This window comes from Numenius arquata, chromosome 11 (assembly GCF_964106895.1).
Source record: "Numenius arquata chromosome 11, bNumArq3.hap1.1, whole genome shotgun sequence".
Classification (NCBI taxonomy): Eukaryota; Metazoa; Chordata; class Aves; order Charadriiformes; family Scolopacidae; genus Numenius; species Numenius arquata.
This window is the reverse complement of record NC_133586.1, coordinates 15,736,985-15,754,715: the sequence shown is the minus strand read 5'-3', so window position 1 is coordinate 15,754,715 and position 17,731 is coordinate 15,736,985. Positions and strand designations below refer to the sequence as shown.

Below are 17,731 nucleotides of genomic sequence, written 5' to 3'. Positions count from 1 at the left end.
ATTTATAGCTTAGGATTCTTTCCAGGAATTTATGTTTGGGATTGCCTTTTTACTTGTGCTGCCCTATTCACTATGCTCTTTTCAGGGCGTTGCACAGTCAAATAAAGTTGCTCTTCTTCACGTCAGTATTTCAAAATTCACTTGTCTTCATTAGAGACGTGCACAGAACATGCCATGCAGGCCTAAAAGGTTTCTCAGAAAGAGTTTGCATGCAATCTGGAATATAAAAAAAATCGGACAGACTAAGTAAGCAGCAGGTTTTGCCTGAAGGTTTCGCCAAAACAGACACCCAGTGCCACAACAGCTGGAGAGAGAAAAGCGCAATTCCAGAAAACACAAAAAAACCCACAGAAATTTTCTGTCTGATCATACCAGCTCCCCAAAACTTACAGAATATCTTCAGATATTCTCTCAATATCCCAAGAAAGGTGTAATAGGAACAATGGGCAGCCCAGTTACTTAAAATGCCTAAGTAACTGAAGATGTATGTCTCCTCTGTCAATTTTTGCACTGTTCACAGAGTCTTTTAATCTAGACAGCTTCCTGTGCAGCCTGACCTTCACAGCCTTCTCTGTGGCAGCAAGAAAACTGCCTGTTGTTCAGCCAGACTGCTGTTCCCCTACATTCAGGTGTTCCCTAATGACTTAACGTGCATCTGCAATCAAAGGAAGGTTCAGAGCAGAGGAGAAGTCAGACGTTCTGACGGAGCTGTATAGGAAGTATCACAAACCTTGGAGGTTTGCTTTTGCCTCGTGACACTTCCAGTGCTTTAAAAGTAGCAGGCAAACCCACCTGTACCATTTAGAAACATTGATTTCTGTCTGGAAACAGAAAACTAAGAGAACATGAAAGCCAACAGACTTTTAATTTCTGCACAAAGTATTTAAAATGTGACTGCATAAGCCTCCTCTTGAAAGAGATATTAGACTTCCAACACAGAAGGCATAAATAAGCAACAATCAAATGTTTTGTATCCTGATACACTCTCAAAGTCTAACATCATACAGTTCACAGTCCAGAAACAGATCCTTCCAGGACTATTCTTCAAATAGCTTTTTTGCACAGGGGTGCCACAAAATGCTTCTTTAATCTTTTTTGTTGTTGTTGTTGTTGTTGTGAATAACAAATTGTTTTATTTGAGATGGGCCAAATTACATCTGCTTCACCCTCCATGCAGCTTACAAGGTTATGGTGCTTCACAAGCTATCCAGGGATACTCCTGATATCAATCTTGAAGCCTATTCAAAACAAGGATGGGGAGTCAGGGCTTTTGCTGCCAACATTCCTGCTGAATAATCGCACAGCTCCATTATCTGTGGGGGAGTCCTCTCTTCCAGTGTTCCCTCGCAAGGCTGTACTGCCTGTTGGGAGCTCATGGATATAGCTGAGAGACACCACAGGAAGCATGTACTGAAAGACCATACAGATTGGAACACTATCACTTATCCCTTTCATGCTGTCTTTCTATATAAAGAGAGGGTCAGTCACAAAAGGCTGCCTTTGTCACTAAAAAATCACAGCACTGGTGCCTTTCCTAAGACTTTTCTCAACACGTAAGTGCACAGGGCACAACGGGAGCACAGTGAACAAAAATGCTGATCAGCATGAGCCCCTACCATCCTGATGTCTACACTGTTTTTTAACAGGAAGGACACAGTGAAGCTCTCTGTTAAGTTTATACTGGGAAACTTGACAACAACCTCCCTGTATTAACAATGCTCTGGACCATACTTTCCAAATTAACACCATTGTATCCAAGCTCTTTGGACTTTAATATTTGCCATATACATAATATCCAGACTTGCATATTTGCCAATTGCTTGTTTGCATAGAATCCTTTCAAAAATCTTTACTTACATGGACAAAAGAGTTTTGACATTAAAATGGTAGAACGGAAGGCTGAAATGGTGGGCTGGACACATTGCTCTGGCTTCTTTGGTCTGCTCTTTGTGAATTTTTGAGGGGAAATAGGTGGTGGTTGTTCTTTGAGAGAGGGAGGGTGAAGGCAGTGAGGGCGTGAATGGCATTGGCTGGCACTTGCTATAAACACAGCACTCTCACTGGTTTCCAGTGTACTTTTTCAGCACAGTTTGAGAGATTGGAATTCCCAGATGACGTGCTCGATGTATGTGGTGGGGGTGGAGGGCAGAAAGGTTCTTCTTTTTCATGTTCACTTCTGGCTGTCAGTCAAACATAGCAATAAAATCCGCTCCAATTAAGGGGATATGCAAGGAATTTCACGATAATGTCAACACTCCTTTCCATCAATAAGATGGAAATAAAGGGATAAAGAAAAGAAGCTAATTGTGATTTTATTTTATTTTTTTTTTAAGAAATAACCTCAGTCACACTCGACGGTGGTATCACCAGATAAACAGTTAATCACAAAGGCACATGAAGTGGTTGACAATTCCTTCATTATCCTGTGGGGTTTTTGCTTTGTTTTTTCTGTGGGGGCCCTGGTTTCTGTTTCATTTGCTTTCTGATTACTTCAGTGCTGACTTAACTTTCTCCCTCTCAGACTGGCTTCAGTTCTCTGAGAGGGAGAGAGAGAAAAGCCTTCAGCTTCTCATCCATTAACCCCTTACTGCAGGGAATCTCACTCACCTGACCTTAGAAAACAGCTAGAGAGAACAGAGTACTACGTGGAGAAAAATGGCCAGCTGTGAACTCACTCCCATCTCACTTCACATCTCACTTTCTGTGTGACCTTAAAAAAAATCCCATTTAAAAGAAAGCACTTACCAAAGTTCTCAAGCTTCTCAATAGTCAATAGATGCTTTTAATCCTATGTATTACTGTGTAGGGGCCTAAATGTATCTGTGATTACCTCCTAAGCTACAAAATGGGCATAGTTACACTGCAACAATAGAAAATCTGATCTATTTTGGATTCATTGATCCAGAGAAGGGAGACCTTCCAGTGAGCGTGGTTGCCTCTCCAACTGTACATGGAAACACATCAAATATGTAGCTGTCAGCTTGCTACAGCATTTAAGCTACCCTGATGTTCCTTGGCGAGATCTGCAGTTTGTGGCTGCTCCAGCCACAGGGCTGCATTATGCTCCAGCTGACCCCACAATCTACAAAGACATTCAGGAGGTGCTTTTGACCTCCTCAACCCATATGAAGATTATCTGTGGTGCAGCTGAGAGTCAGGTCTGGGATGGTGCCCTACTTGGTCTTCTGCTGTGTGCTGTTAATCCTGCAGAAAAGGCTGATGATTTCATCAGAATTTCACATATTCTGTTATCATGATTTCATGGTCACCTTTGGGCTCTGAAAACTGTATTTTGAAGTTCTGTACTTTGTGTTTTGAAATGCCCTCCTATTAACAGGTCGGCTAGCAGTTTAGTAACTGTAAATAGTAAGAGTGAAAAAAATCCTGAAAGCAGTGATCATCTTGGGTAACTAACACCTGGACTGTATAAAGTATGATAGCAGTTATTACTAATGCATAGTAATAGGCTTAATACATACTCGGATATCAGATCTATTTTTTCCACTAAAAATTATATAACTAAACTTCTTAATAATGGTATCTAAACCTTGTGAACATGCCACTAGTTTGGATGGAAGTAATTCTAGTTACACCAATTTCAGCTTTTTAATTCAGCCCTCCTAAAGCACCCTAAAAGAAAGCCCCAAGCCAGTTTGGCGTAGATACAAATGGGTGAAGGGTACAAACATTTTGTGCTGTGCCTTATTCCCTCTCAATTTCTAGAAAAAAAACTGGAAAGCTGTCCACTGCTTGTGAGAATCTGTTTGGATTGAAGAATCTGATGGATTGTTTAAAGCTCTGTTCCAGTGATAGCCAACATTGGCTGTTAAAGTGAACTGTATGACTACATTCCCTGTAAAATGTGTCTCCATTTCCTTTCAGGTTGGGAAGCTGATCCAAGAAGCAGCTGGAAGGAGTAATTTGAAGAGAGTTACACTGGAGCTGGGTGGGAAAAGCCCAAACATTATTTTTGCAGATGCTGATTGTAAGTCAGCACTTCCATATTTTTCTTTAAAACATGTTTGTGTGGTTTCTTTTTTTTAAAAGTAAAAAATTGGGGGCATGTTTCGTATGAAGTGAAATAGACCAATATAGCTGTATCTAATTGCTCTTTTTAGTCTCACAGGAGCAGCCTAAGGTGTGAGATTTTTTATAAAAAGACACATTTGAACCCACAGATTCACAGACAACAAGAAAACAGAAAAAAGTTATAACCAAGCATATAGAATAACACCAAGTGGCGTTATTCACAGTCACAGTCTCATACACATTTGTTGTCCTAAACTCTGCAGCAAGGTGGTTTAGTGCTTTAAATCTGGAAATTCTGTGATTTTTTCGCTTCACAGCAATTATAAGAAGGAAGTGCTTTAATTTACACTTGAGTTGCTAATCTTCAGTGCACTAGTCCTTTGTTAAGCCATTTTGATAGTAGCTATAAATAGAGATTATTCCATTTTTTAAATTTTCGCAATTGAAGAATTGTCTATTGAAATATCCTCATTGCCACTGTCAGCAGGGAGCTGAAGATTTTGGCAGCTGGATGATGTTGTGCAGCTGAGATTTTTGGCACCTGAGAAGACACAGGACAACCATTTAGGATAGAATAAAAACACAAACTGGAAGTTTCTGCTTAAATGATCAGCAATGAAATAGTTAAAAATGTTGCTATCTAAATTGTCTGCAGGAGGTTTTGAAGTTAACCCCCCATTAGGATGAATGGGACAGTTCACACCTTGCTTTGAGCTACTGTTTCAGACTCTATGCAGGCACATTGTACTCAATGCATTTTCTGAGAATTTGTAACCCAAATAAATAGACATATTAGGATTTGGTCTTTTAATTTAAAAGGGCAAAGTCAATAGAAGAATTATTCTGAATAGCATGAATTACAAGAGTTAGTTACAATCCTATATTCATTTTCAAAATTTACCAATGTCTGAAAGACTAGGAAAGGCTTGAGAACTTTCAGCAGCTTTTCTACATAAAAATGTATTACCAATTACAGCCACAGTCATCCTGGTAAGCTAAAAAGATGCAGACGTTACAGCCTTCTACCCCAGTTACTCATCTTCATCTTCCACCAGAAATCACCACATTTCAAAGGTTCCTAACCTACTAACTCAGACTGGATCACCTGAACACTTCTAGCAGAACAATATGCTGGGCAGGTCTTGTGTTATGGCCTTCCACAGGGGAAGGAGATATACTCCTAGCTGCCCATAAAGAGCTCTAGTTTTATCTGTGACTTATATCTGCCAAATAAGGTTGAGGACCTGGAGAGAAGTTGCAGGCAACAGGAGAATAACAAGGCACAGAGGACAGCACAGTCTTTTTCAGGACTGTCAGTTCCACAATATATCATACTAAAGCTCTCTGGTCTTCCCATAATTACAACCACCAGCACTTGACCTGAGATTCAGACTTCAAAGCTCTGATTATTTAAGAACGGCAGTTTGCTCACCATTCCAAAGGAGCTGTTTGTTCTTTTTGAGGAACACTGTGTGCCAAAAGTTAGCAGAAAGCATGACAAAGCTGTTGAAAGTTTAGTGCACAAAAAACCCAGAGAATGGCTAGAGCCCCTCATGGTGAAAAACTCTGTTAACAATAGAGCAAGAAACATCGTTTAATCAGTTCTATCCAGTAGTGTTTTCAATCTCCATGGAGCTGCCTGGGAAAATTTGAATGTGGTCCAGGGAACACCCTATATAATTTTTTTTCAAGACCACACTCATGGGAAAATAAGACATTTCTGTTAGATGGAGTTGCCTACAAAGTGCTGAAAGTAAAGCGCTGTTGCTTTGTTTATTCCATAAAAGATGACACTTTAAGCCATGTTCCAAAGTGCTACAGCTGATCACAGAGGTGTTACAGTGCTGTAGGACATACCGTTTAAGGATGAATTCAATATTCTTGTCTACACAGCTGTTACACCCAATGAGAGAATTTAGCTCTGAATGTCTAAGTATGACTGGATCCTCTCTCCAGCTTGGATAGTGGATGGGTTAGTTGTACCTCCAAGGAAGTTAGAGTAGAAATCAATGGTTGAGTGTTCTATAATTAGCCTATATTTTTAAAGCCCTATGAGGTCACCTGTATAGGCCAAGAAGATGTTTCTAAGCAAAAGATGGGCAGAATTAGAAATAGGTCTTTAGAAAATGTACCTGCCACTAATAACTAATAGCTGGATTTCTACCATTTTCAGGAAGTTAACCTGGACCAAAAAATAATCATCTGCTCTGTTTGTGCTTATAAACCAGACTGCTTAGCAAGAATGTGGGTTCAGCCACATACATAAAGGGACACATCCTTAAGAAGACTGAGACCCAGGTTACAGTCAGCAGCTATTTGTCAATTTTTGGCAGCTCCAGCTCAAAGAGCAATGAATATAAGCATGAGTGTACTCATAGATGATGCCTGAAGTCCCAAGTGGTCCCTTGCAATCTAGTATTTCTGAAACAGTTGTAATGCTCCTGTTATCCCCCTGGTATCGCTGTATCCTGGGTGGAATAAATGGAGAAAAATATCAACTTCAGACAAATGTAAAAACTACGTCTTTTCACAGGGATTGTGACACAAAATGAAATGAATCATCTTCATTTATGGCCCGACACAACAATAGAATGTTTTGACTTGGTCACTGTTTTGTTTTTTTTAGCCAAATCCTACTTCTGCTTTGAAGTTTTGGGAATGTGGCACTGTAATACACATGGCACTGGTGCAATAGCAGATGTGTCTATGATGTTTCAGAGCTACATATGCTGTCTTGGTTTTTTAGTGGACTATGCTGTGGAACAAGCTCACCAAGGGGTCTTCTTCAATCAAGGTCAATGCTGCACTGCAGGCTCACGGATTTATGTGGAAGAATCAATCTATGAAGAGTTTGTTAGAAGAAGCGTAGAACGTGCAAAGAGGAGAGTTGTGGGGAGTCCTTTTGACCCAACTACAGAACAAGGTCCACAGGTAAAGGAATAGTGCTTCAGCTCTACAGCCCAGAAGGAGTCTGGAAGCATTTAAACTCTACTAGGACAGAGGTCAGTCAATGCATACTCACTCACAGTCCAGGGTAGCTGACATGATAAACATGTTAAAGATTGAAATTCTAAAGTAGATAATCTGTGCAGCTCAGAGGTGTTTCTTGTTAAGTAAAAACTCTCATCTTAAATATCAGTAAGTTTGCCTCCCAGCTTTAACAGCAAGATTCTTATATTCAGCCCCCAAGATACGGACGTAAATTGTGAGAAGTCCTCAAAAGCCTCTGTGGGCATGCACTTTCAAGAATTGTCTACAAGCATAACTGTGCTTATAGACCACTAGAGAGACAGGAATTTTAAGCAAAAGATGGGCGGAATTAGAAATAGGTCTTTAGAAAATGTACCTGCCACTAATAACTAATAGCTGGATTTCTACCATTTTCAGGAAGTTAACCTGGACCAAAAAATAATCATCTGCTCTGTTTGTGCTTATAAACCAGACTGCTTAGCAAGAATGTGGGTTCAGCCACATACATAAAGGGACACATCCTTAAGAAGACTGAGACCCAGGTTACGGTCAGCAGCTATTTGTCAATTTTTGGCAGCTCCAGCTCAAAGAGCAGTGAATATAAGCATGAGTGTAATCACTGAGACATGACTTGTCTAAAAAACCAATTTTGACTTGATTTTCAAGTGCACAGTCTGCAAGTCAAATGGCTTCTTCTCTCTTTCAGATTGATAAAAAACAATACAACAAGATCTTGGAACTGATTCAAAGTGGCATTACTGAAGGAGCAAAACTTGAATGTGGGGGTAAAGGGCTAGGAAGAAAGGGCTTCTTCATTGAACCTACGGTGTTCTCCAATGTAACAGATGACATGCGGATTGCCAAGGAGGAGGTATTCACACACATGGGCAAGAACATTTTAGAATGTCCTAAACATGATTTTTTTTTCTTTTGTTTACTTTCTGAGACAAAAGCTTTACAGTTAAAATAACCACTATATTTAAAAAAAAAAAAAAGTTGAGGGAATTTCACTGAATTTCACTGAATTTTTAGAGTTGGAAGGGACCATAAAGATCATCTAGTCCAACTCCCCTGCTGAAGCAGGATTGCCCAGAGCATGTCAGAGCATGTTACTCAGGACTGCATCCAGGCGGGTCTTGAAAATCTCCAAAGAAGGGGACTCCACAACCTCCCTGGGCAGCCTGTTCCAGTGCTCTGTCACCCTCACCGTAAAGAAGTTTCTTCTCATATTTGAGTGGAACCTCCTTTGTTCCAGCTTGTGCCCGCTGCCCCTCGTCCTCTCACTGGCAACCACTGAAAAGAGTCTGGCTCCCTCCTCCTTCAACCCACCCTTTAGATACTTATAAGCATTGATAAGGTCTCCCTTATCAATGGGAGAGGGAAGAATGTATGAGTTCCACTGAGGCCACTGCTTTCAGAATTCATGCAGTTTTACAGACAGCTATTATCACTATTAAATGTTGCTGTGGGAATTTGTAAAGAGTACAACAGGAAAGACAAAACAATTAAAAAGCAGAATAAAACAGGAATAAAATGCCTCTGAGTGGGCTGGTTTATTAATTAAGGATTAATCTTTGTTGCAGATTTTTGGCCCTGTTCAAGAAATACTGAGATTTAAAACCATGGATGAAGTTATAGAGAGAGCCAACAATTCCGATTTTGGGCTGGTAGCTGCTGTCTTTACAAATGACATAAACAAGGCTCTGACAGTCTCTTCAGCAATGCAGGCTGGGACAGTCTGGTAAGGCAGAAGTTATCACACTCCTGCTCTTGAAGATAAAGTGTTTGACTCACTATCATTATGGCACCTCAGTTTTGCACCCTGTGTCTGAAAAATGTTTATCTAGACTATCCTAGTGGTGAATCACTAACCAAGATACGGAACAGCTGTAGGGAGGTGGTGTGACTCTGCTCACTGCAGGTGAATGCTGTTGAAAACTTGCTTTCCAGCACCTTGCATGGCAGCCACACAGCTGAATGGTATGACTGAAAACAAACAAAGCTGAGTATAAATGATCCATTCTGTGGAGCATAGGAATCTTGAGAGGCTTCTGCTAAAGGCACAAAGACTCATGTACTTTCTACAACATTAAGCAACTGAGGGGACACCTATCCTTGCTAATGCTTAGAAGTAGGTAATGCCCCTTCTAAAGCTTAATACCTTGCAATTTGGTATGTCAAGCCTGGGTAAACTAAAGATTCATGAGAAATCAGGGAGGAAAAGGACAAATTCAAATCTAATAGCTCTGTTTTATAAACTGGCATTGAGGTCTGTCGGCAGATTAACAGTTCATTACTGAAGCTGCGTCCAAGTGTTCAGTGCCCTTCTCCAGCTCTCACAGGCCAAATCCCGTTCTCCTTATGAGTAAGGAGCAGAATGCTGGTTTTGTGGCATAAATCCCTCATTTATTTTCAACATTAGACAAGTTTGTTATTACTAAGAGGCATACAGCATCCTTAGCTCCACAAGTTTCAGCCTCTCCTTGAGTTCTCCAAAGGTCTTGCTGACAGCACAGTTGGACTTAATGTCTTTTCCTGTTACAGGATAAATTGCTACAATGCCTTAAATGCCCAAAGTCCTTTTGGAGGATTCAAAATGTCTGGCAATGGGAGAGAAATGTAAGTATTACACTGCTGTCTTCTAAACTGTGTTCAGCTCTACAACTTATTAAACGTTACTGAATCCTTCCATGCAAATTAAGATCTGGAAGTATGCCTGTCTGAGGATCAGGGCATAATATAGGATGACTGATAATCATTGCCAGTCCTAAATGCCATTTTTTTTTAATTTTTTTTTTTACATAGCAGAGCAAATAATTACTGGAACTGCCTTCTTATTCTGATAGGAACTGAAAATTTCTGAGTGTTTTTCTAAACTTGTAACCTGTGTTTTCTGAGAGTTTTTCTTAGCCATATTAACCAGCACTTCTGCAGAAAGATTCTCTTTTTGGTACTGCTGTGTGCTTGTTGACTGGTTTGATGTACTTGTTTTAGAGTTGTTTTGCCTTATGTTGTGCCTCTTTTGCTATTTTTCCTTTATTTTTTCCTACATTTATTAATATAGGTGCATCTGAATTTTATTAAAATGTTGTCTATCTCTTCCAGATTTATGAACAATGTTAAATGAAATCAGGCCTAGAGAAGGATAGACAAATGCATTTACATCCCTTTCAAAAAAATCACCTTCTGTCTTTTCTTATTCCATTTTGAACTAAGTGCCAAATATTTTGAAATGGAGCTCCACGCTCAAATATTGTCCCATGTACCTGATTTAAAGTCTTAGCAGTTTTTAATTCTCATTACAATCATGAGGAAGTTTAGCAATTGCATCAGCCCCAGATTGGTTATGCATACAAAGGATTCAATTAATTTCTGTGCAGGAGGCATGTACACCAGATATGTCTCACCTAAGCTTTCAAAATAGCTTATGGCTAATGGCAAACTGAGCAGTAAAACTAAAGTAAGGTCAAACTCTTTAAAACTTTAAATATGTTGAAGTATACAACTTGATCTATAAAATAAGCTCTATGTAGTCTGAAATATTTTCCCTCATTAGGGAGTACTTTGAATAACACATTCATACTATTCTCCACATTCATGAGTTATGAGGTGATCTCACACTGGCATAAATATGTCAGCTCATCTAACTCTTATCATTGTGAAAATATTCTAAAACTACTAAGTTCGATAGAGCACATGAGTAACTTGACACTCAAGAGTGACCCCATTGACTTCAGGGAGGTTAACTGTGCAAGCAAAATATTCGCATATCGATATCGTTGAGTTTTTGAAAGGGGGGAAACCAGGCAGCACCCCAGCTCCCATGGAAAAATCTGTGGTAGTTGTACACTCGATTGCCATCTACAGCTTTGAAAATATTCATCATAATAAATGTTGGGAATGGCAATATTCTCTATCTCACAAAGATGCCTGAAAACCTACTTATAAGTAACTATTCTGCTCCTCTCAGAACCTCTTTGATCAGATATCACCTTCTAACTCACCTCCTCCCCCCTGCATTCATATCTGCATACTTTTTATTTAAAATGCCATGGTTTCTTAGATCCCTGTTTTTAAGGGATATGTTTTACAGCATAAGTAATGTTGAGTCAGGCAATTAAAGAACAAAAAAAAAAAAAAAAAAAAAGAAGAGAAAGTGTCCATACGTGTATGTCATTGCTAAGCTAATACTATGTTCCAGCCAGATCATAACTGTGCCACTGTGCTGTCTGTGCTAGCACTGTATTATCTGGAACCTGTTTTGTTCCTGCATTTAAATTGACAGATTTTTATCACACGTGGGGAAAAGAAATGAACATAGAAAGTTGAGGTCTGCTATATTCATTTTACACTCCCACAAAATGTAGCAGGGTATGTGCATACCAGTAGAGAACCAGAACTCGCAATACAACTGATTTCTGTTCACGTTAAGGCTACTTACAATATTCTTGTATTCTTAAAGACATCTAAAAGAGGGATTTTTTTACAGTTACACTTCTTTAAAGCTTATTATCACTGCCTGAGTGGTGTAAAATTTAACTCCTGTAACTAAAAATCAGGTGATTCATCCCACATAGCCACATGTGGCCTTTTCATATTAGACAGAGTTCCCCAAAATGCTGGTCTCTGTCCAAGTGTCTTCAAGGGGAAGAGGTGCCATTCTACTTGAAAGCTGTCCTTTAATGTCATAGGAATTATTATTGTCTGGATAGCTCTGAGATACAGCAGTGCATAATTGCATTCTCAAAAAGAAGTGCAAGCAGGAGAATGGCTTAGAGTTACAATTCTTTTCCTTATTTCTTTTCTCTTGGACTGAGGGAGGGAAGAGGGTATGTAATACTTCTTTTCGAAGAGCAATTTGTTCCCTTTCCCTCACGAGGGATAGCATCATGCAAACTTGACCCGTGGGCTCCTTCCTTTTCACAGACACAACCTTTGTTCTCACCCTGTCCAAGTTGACCCAAGTGGCCATAGAACAGGATGTTATTGCTCCCTACTTCTCTGTATTAGGCTGTGGGGACAAGTGAGCCCTTTAATTGAACTTGCACTGACTCTTCTGCTCTGAATGTCTGGAATAACCCATCTTCCTATTCAGCAAGGGCAACGTTTTAACTTAAAAAAGATCTGCCTTAGAATTCATCACAGTTGTCCACTTCCAAACTTTCAGACAGAAAAAAATGTGCAAGGCCCTGAAGCCTTGAGCTGAAGAAACAGACAATAAATACATGTAATTTTGTTTGCCAGATGATGATAAACCAACTGGCAGCTAGAGCATACATAAAGGCAACGGATACTCTGTTGGCTAGGTTATCTATTGACTTGCAAAAATGTGTCCAACAGGTGTCTGGAGCCAAGGCGCAGCCCTGCTGAATCACGCAGAAACTTTCTCACAGAGAGATTCACTAGCATTAGTTATCGGGCTCCATGCAGCTCCCGGTGACAGCTTCCACTGAGCCATAAGGGAACGGTTCTGTGGCTCAGCCGAGCCTGATAAATAGCTACAGTTTTTGGTCGTTCTTTGGAGACAAATCTACCACTTTCTACTGAAAGCTGGGGGTGGGGTGGTCCAAATCAATGGGAACCTTTCACATGTCAAAAAATCTTTACTAATATATTTCCTTAGACTGGAAAATCTTAAAATGCCTACTGAATCAGTGAGTTAACTATCAACCACTCTTATCACATGGTAAGGCTTACCAAGCCAACAGGCATGTCAGAAAGTTTTCAAAACTGCAGGTAGAGTGAAATGTGCTGGTAAATACTTATATTTCTGTCCAAATGAATTAACTTTCCAAGGAAGGTTACAGCAGTTCTTCCCCAATGTTATATTTTGTGTAAAATTTACAGTGTAGAGGTAAATGCAGTAAAGTAAGCAAATACTTGATGCAACACTGGGGGCATAGAGAGGGCTTTAATTGCTTTGTACAGTGGCCCCTCACTCCATTCTGAAAGCAACACGTATTAGACGGAAGTTCTCAGGAATTCCCCTGAAATATTCTTTATGGTGCAGTTGGCATTAAATTTTGCACAGCTGGATTCAGAGGGAAGGCAGTGTTAAATAGTAAACATGCTAAGATGATACACTTGTGAGCACTTTTTAGATTTTAATATAAGTAAGGGAGAAGTATTGGCTGTATTTTAGGGTGGGGATAAAAATTTAACCAAGAAACAAATGTCTGTAAGAGCTTGTGCAAAAGAACCCCTGTATGAGTTCAGACAGAAGAGATACTCTACTTCTAGACTTGGACTGTACCTGTTTTGAGGTGGGGATGCTGTTTGCTTTACATACACAGCATCCAGCAAACATATTAGAACTTAACTAATGACGTGACTCAAAATATGCACAGCAAATGCAAATACCTATACTTCAGAGAAGACAGGCATAACTCCCAAGGAGCCATGCAATATCCACTCTAAACCTCAGCAGAGTTGCCCAAGAGATAAGCCAGGCTGGAGCTGACTACAACAAAATCTACGTAGCATTTGGAAACACCCATTTCTTAAGCATAATTTACCCAGAGCAGAACATGTGCCTCTCAGAGCTGCGTGTGAGATGACTGGGACCTACTAAGTGGCTGGCTTCTAGCAGGATAGAATCTCTCATGTGAAATGCTGTGCCAGGACAAAAAGAGGTGGTCTACGTAAATCTGGTGGAAAACTGAGCAGGCTGACCGCTCTTTCACAGTACATGCAAATGCTGATTTCTGCTGCTGGATGTTTTGTCAGGGAAAAAAGATCAGTGGGTTAGGACTCAAGTACAGCTTTATCCAGGGTTGTAAGTAGTTCATTTTCCAGAGTACTCAGTTTGGACCTTCTCTTTCTCGAGTGCAAATATAAGCAGTAATTTCACTGGCCAGTGGTGTAGGTTTTGGTGTTTGGACATTTTCAAGGTCTGGAAAGGACAGAGGACGTCAATTCACTCCCAATAGTTTCATCAACGGACAGTGAGTATTTCTGGGTTTAATGTCATTCTGTATTGCCTTATCAAACGCTGGAGCCATCCATTGTTCTTTTGACCTACGCTGAAACTCCATCTTCAGGTTTTCTGAAAGATGGCATGAAAGGAAAACCTGTATGAAATCATAATACAACAGAAACCTATGCCAAGAAGTTTGGGTTATATCTTAACTTTATCAAGGAATCACTTTGCAGGTTTTTGCTCAATAAAAAATTAATGTCTGGTGTAAGCTGATGCTGCAATTTGTTTTTTAGGGGTGAATGTGGATTGAGAGAATATTCTGAAGTTAAAACTGTGACAATAAAGATCCCTCAGAAGAATTCCTAAAATGACGAAGGACCACACTGTGCAGAAGAGCACATGATGCCACCCTCTCTGTTCCTTATGGAGACCAGCACTCAGGAATAAAAAGTGTTACACAATATATATTTAAGAAATTAAGTTGCAACATATATACTGGGCACATTAATTGCATACCTAATGCAAACCAACTCTGCATGTTTTCATAGAACTCTCCTGAGAATTGTTACATCTTTATAAAACTAATCATAACGAGATAAAATTGCTATTGGGCATCGTTAATAATGGTTCTAGCTATAAAACTGTTAAATGCAAATGCATGCACACACACATTTATCTCGTCTTTAAATAAACAAAATAAGTCTTACTGCTTTCAGGTTGCCTTCTCAAACAGACCTGCCTTGTGCTGACAGTCTAATTTCAATCAGGGCTTTACAAGCCAGATTTTACCCAAAATGCTAGCAATGAACAACATAAACAAGTATCACTGATGTTCTTAGAAAATAAGAGACTCCGAAATCTGAAAGTAATGAGCCAAAAACTGGTATACTGGCAACTTTGCAATTAGCATGCTCGCATAAAGAGGTCAGACTGGGGAGGGAATTAAACCATTATATGGGCAATGAGATCCAAATACTTATTAGTGAGATTTGGCTTTCATGACCCACAGAGATTTGGTTTTCAGAGCTTATTTTCATAATTACTGTATGTCTTGCTATAAGCAAAAATTCTCCCTCACTTACAGGAACTTGAAAGGTTTTACCTGCCTTCCAAAAGAGCATGGCCAGGCAGAGTGGGAGGGTGTTAAGGAGAACAGGAACAGATCCCAACGCTTCACAGAATATTTCAGCTTTCACTGCTTGCCTAGTTTTGTTGTTGTTGTTACTGTTGTTGTTTTCACCTTTTTTCTTTTTTTAAACAAGTATACGCACATGCAGACTCCATGTTTGCTATTAAACTGCCTCTGATTACACTGGGAATCATTAAATATTCATTACAGCAGGAAGAACCCAGCAAAACCCCTCCTAACAAGAAGTAAGCCCGACTTTATTTTCTTACTAAATGACGGCTTTGCCATCCTCACCATGCTTGTAAGCCTCAGGTGAGCTTACTGGCTGGTACTGACTTTTCAATTATGTGTTCTTTTTTTGGCCCAGGACAAAAATATGAGCAAGTTCTTTTAGAATTGACGTGTTTAAAACCTGTCACTTTATTTCCTGCTGCCTACAGAATCTCTTCCAACTTGTAACTAACAAACTAAACACCATCTCTTTCTTCTTACCAGCTGCAGAGCTCACCGATTCCCCAGACATTTTTAAAGATGTTTCATTTTATGTTTTAACTTAGAATTAAGAAATTTTATCTTAAAGGTACAGTAAATCATCTAGACTGTGTAGCTACATTATCTGGGGTGCAAGGACAGAATTATGGCCTCAGGTGTAACTAGCTGCAGAGTGTATACTACAAACTGTTGAAAACTCCAGACCTGATCATGAAATCATTTCTACATTGTTCTTAATTTCCTTTATTCTCTGAGGAATTCCTCTTAGATTTGAAGTTGTGTGTGTCCTTGAACATACTGCTAGATTAGGACAAAGAGCATCCAGCACTTTGTAGTGTGGTCCTCAATATTTTGCATTTCTAACTCATGTCAAACTGTGTATGTGGTTTTAAAGCAATATGTATACATGATATTCAGAAATGACAGTGCATTCACCAACATGGAGATGAATCAAAATATTCCTGAGTTGTTAAATGCAAATGCCATAGACTTCTACTCTAGTGTACGCCAGAGTTAAGAAAAACAAAATACAGCAAGTAAGAGATTAGTTATCTTTTAAACTGCAATATAAAATGTGAAGAAAGGAGATTTTACTTCTTTTCTCCTATTTACTTAAAAAAAGAAACTTCCTGTCCTAACAGCATTTACACCATGTACTCTTTTGTATTCTTTTTGTGTATTTTGTATGTCTGTGCTTTATTCCCAATACATTCAGGTAAATAATAGAGAGTTACCATTTTTTTCAACCCTATCACTGCAGCTCCATTTGATGTACATGGATTTGTGAAATCCTTTTTTAAATGTACCATCTGCATGTATCCAACAAAACATTTTTTCAGTCCCTGCAGCTTTTTGTTACAGTTTTTAATCATGTATATAGTTATATGTTATTAAAAAAGTAAAAGGATATTTTCTATGAAGTTTTTTCCATTAAAAAGGTTTAGAGAAAGACTTTAGACTGTGAGACTCCTTTATTGTTGACAGAGCTATAAAAATATTAAAACAAATATTTTCTTAGCAAAAGATCTGCTCTCACAGTAGCTTTATTTTCATTTGCAAAAGTGAATGAAGTAAAAGGCCAATTACATTTTCTGGAATATTATTGCAGCTGTATGAAAAACACTTGTGAATTGCAGATCTAGGTCATAGCCAAAGTTCATCCTCACCCTCATGGTCATAAAGTTTAGCTATTGGGGAAGGTCTGAAATCATCAGAATCAGTGGGGCACCCTTGCAAACTGCTGCATCACAGCTTGAATTTTGGATAATGTTTAAAAAAAATCATGATGCCTGTTCTTTCTCCAGTAGATGAGTCACAGAGATGATTAAACTGACACTCAGATCTTTTACGGAGTGATATTCTACTTTAATTTCAAAAGGCTAAAACATCAGAAAAGGACAGATTGAATGTTATTTGACAGCCAGTAAAATTCACATGGCCAGGTACTATACAACTCTCCCTCAAGCACTTCCTTTATTCCAGGGTTACTTCCATTGCCAGGAACAGCATTCCTCTTTTGAAATGGTGCCTTTTAGATAAAGTAACTACTCAGTTAATAAGGCCAAACTACTTCATTGTATGGCAAGCAATGGTTATACCTCAGTGTCACAGAATAATACTGTTGGTTTAATCAACACTCTACAGGCAATCACAATAAAGTAACTTGACTAAAACAGATGGGATAAAACAGAATAAAACTTAATAATAGGAGTGAGATTGCATTCTCAAAAAGGAGTACTGTTCCTGAAAGTCTGGGATATCAGGAATATATTGAGCAGAGTTTCATTTCTATTTAACTAGTGGCATGGACATGTCATGGAACTTTGAGTGGACAATTAGTACCGTCCATATTCCCCATCTCTCTGACCTTTTTGCAACCCGCTTCACCCCTCCAAGCAGTCACAAGGGCACAAGAAATTGAGTGCTTTTCTGAAAGCAAAATGAATGAAGGAAGGCTGTTCTGGAACCCACTGAAAACAAGAGTCTTGTCATCTAATGAAATGAGCCACGTTCAGTCCATAGTAAATAAGCACTCTGTGGAGCTCCAGCTGCTGAAAGTAAATATATCAATAAATGTGTACACAGGTCTAGTAAAGGGAGAGTTTGGAAATAACTGTGCATTCCTTCTGGGAAAGGATTTGAAGAAAGGCAAAAAGAATTTCACTTCTGTGGCCTTCAGACAAAGCGATAGA

General features: G+C 39.2%; 1 protein-coding gene across 4 annotated transcripts in view; it reads left to right on the top strand.

Annotated features, from left to right (window-relative positions):
* ALDH1A2 (aldehyde dehydrogenase 1 family member A2) overlaps positions 1 to 16,485 on the top strand; it is a 57,725-nt gene extending 41,240 nt beyond the window's left edge. For 2 of the 4 annotated variants that reach the window (XM_074156468.1, XM_074156470.1), the window contains exons 8-13: positions 3,883 to 3,985; positions 6,776 to 6,960; positions 7,706 to 7,870; positions 8,583 to 8,740; positions 9,544 to 9,618; positions 14,212 to 16,485. In XM_074156468.1, the coding sequence (XP_074012569.1) occupies positions 3,883 to 3,985; positions 6,776 to 6,960; positions 7,706 to 7,870; positions 8,583 to 8,740; positions 9,544 to 9,618; positions 14,212 to 14,284 (759 nt within the window). In that variant the 3' untranslated portion in view covers positions 14,285 to 16,485. The remainder of the gene's footprint in view (positions 1 to 3,882; positions 3,986 to 6,775; positions 6,961 to 7,705; positions 7,871 to 8,582; positions 8,741 to 9,543; positions 9,619 to 14,211) is intronic. The other 2 variants (XM_074156469.1, XM_074156471.1) reach the window with 1 other exon arrangement.
* Positions 16,486 to 17,731: the final 1,246 nt, after the last annotated feature.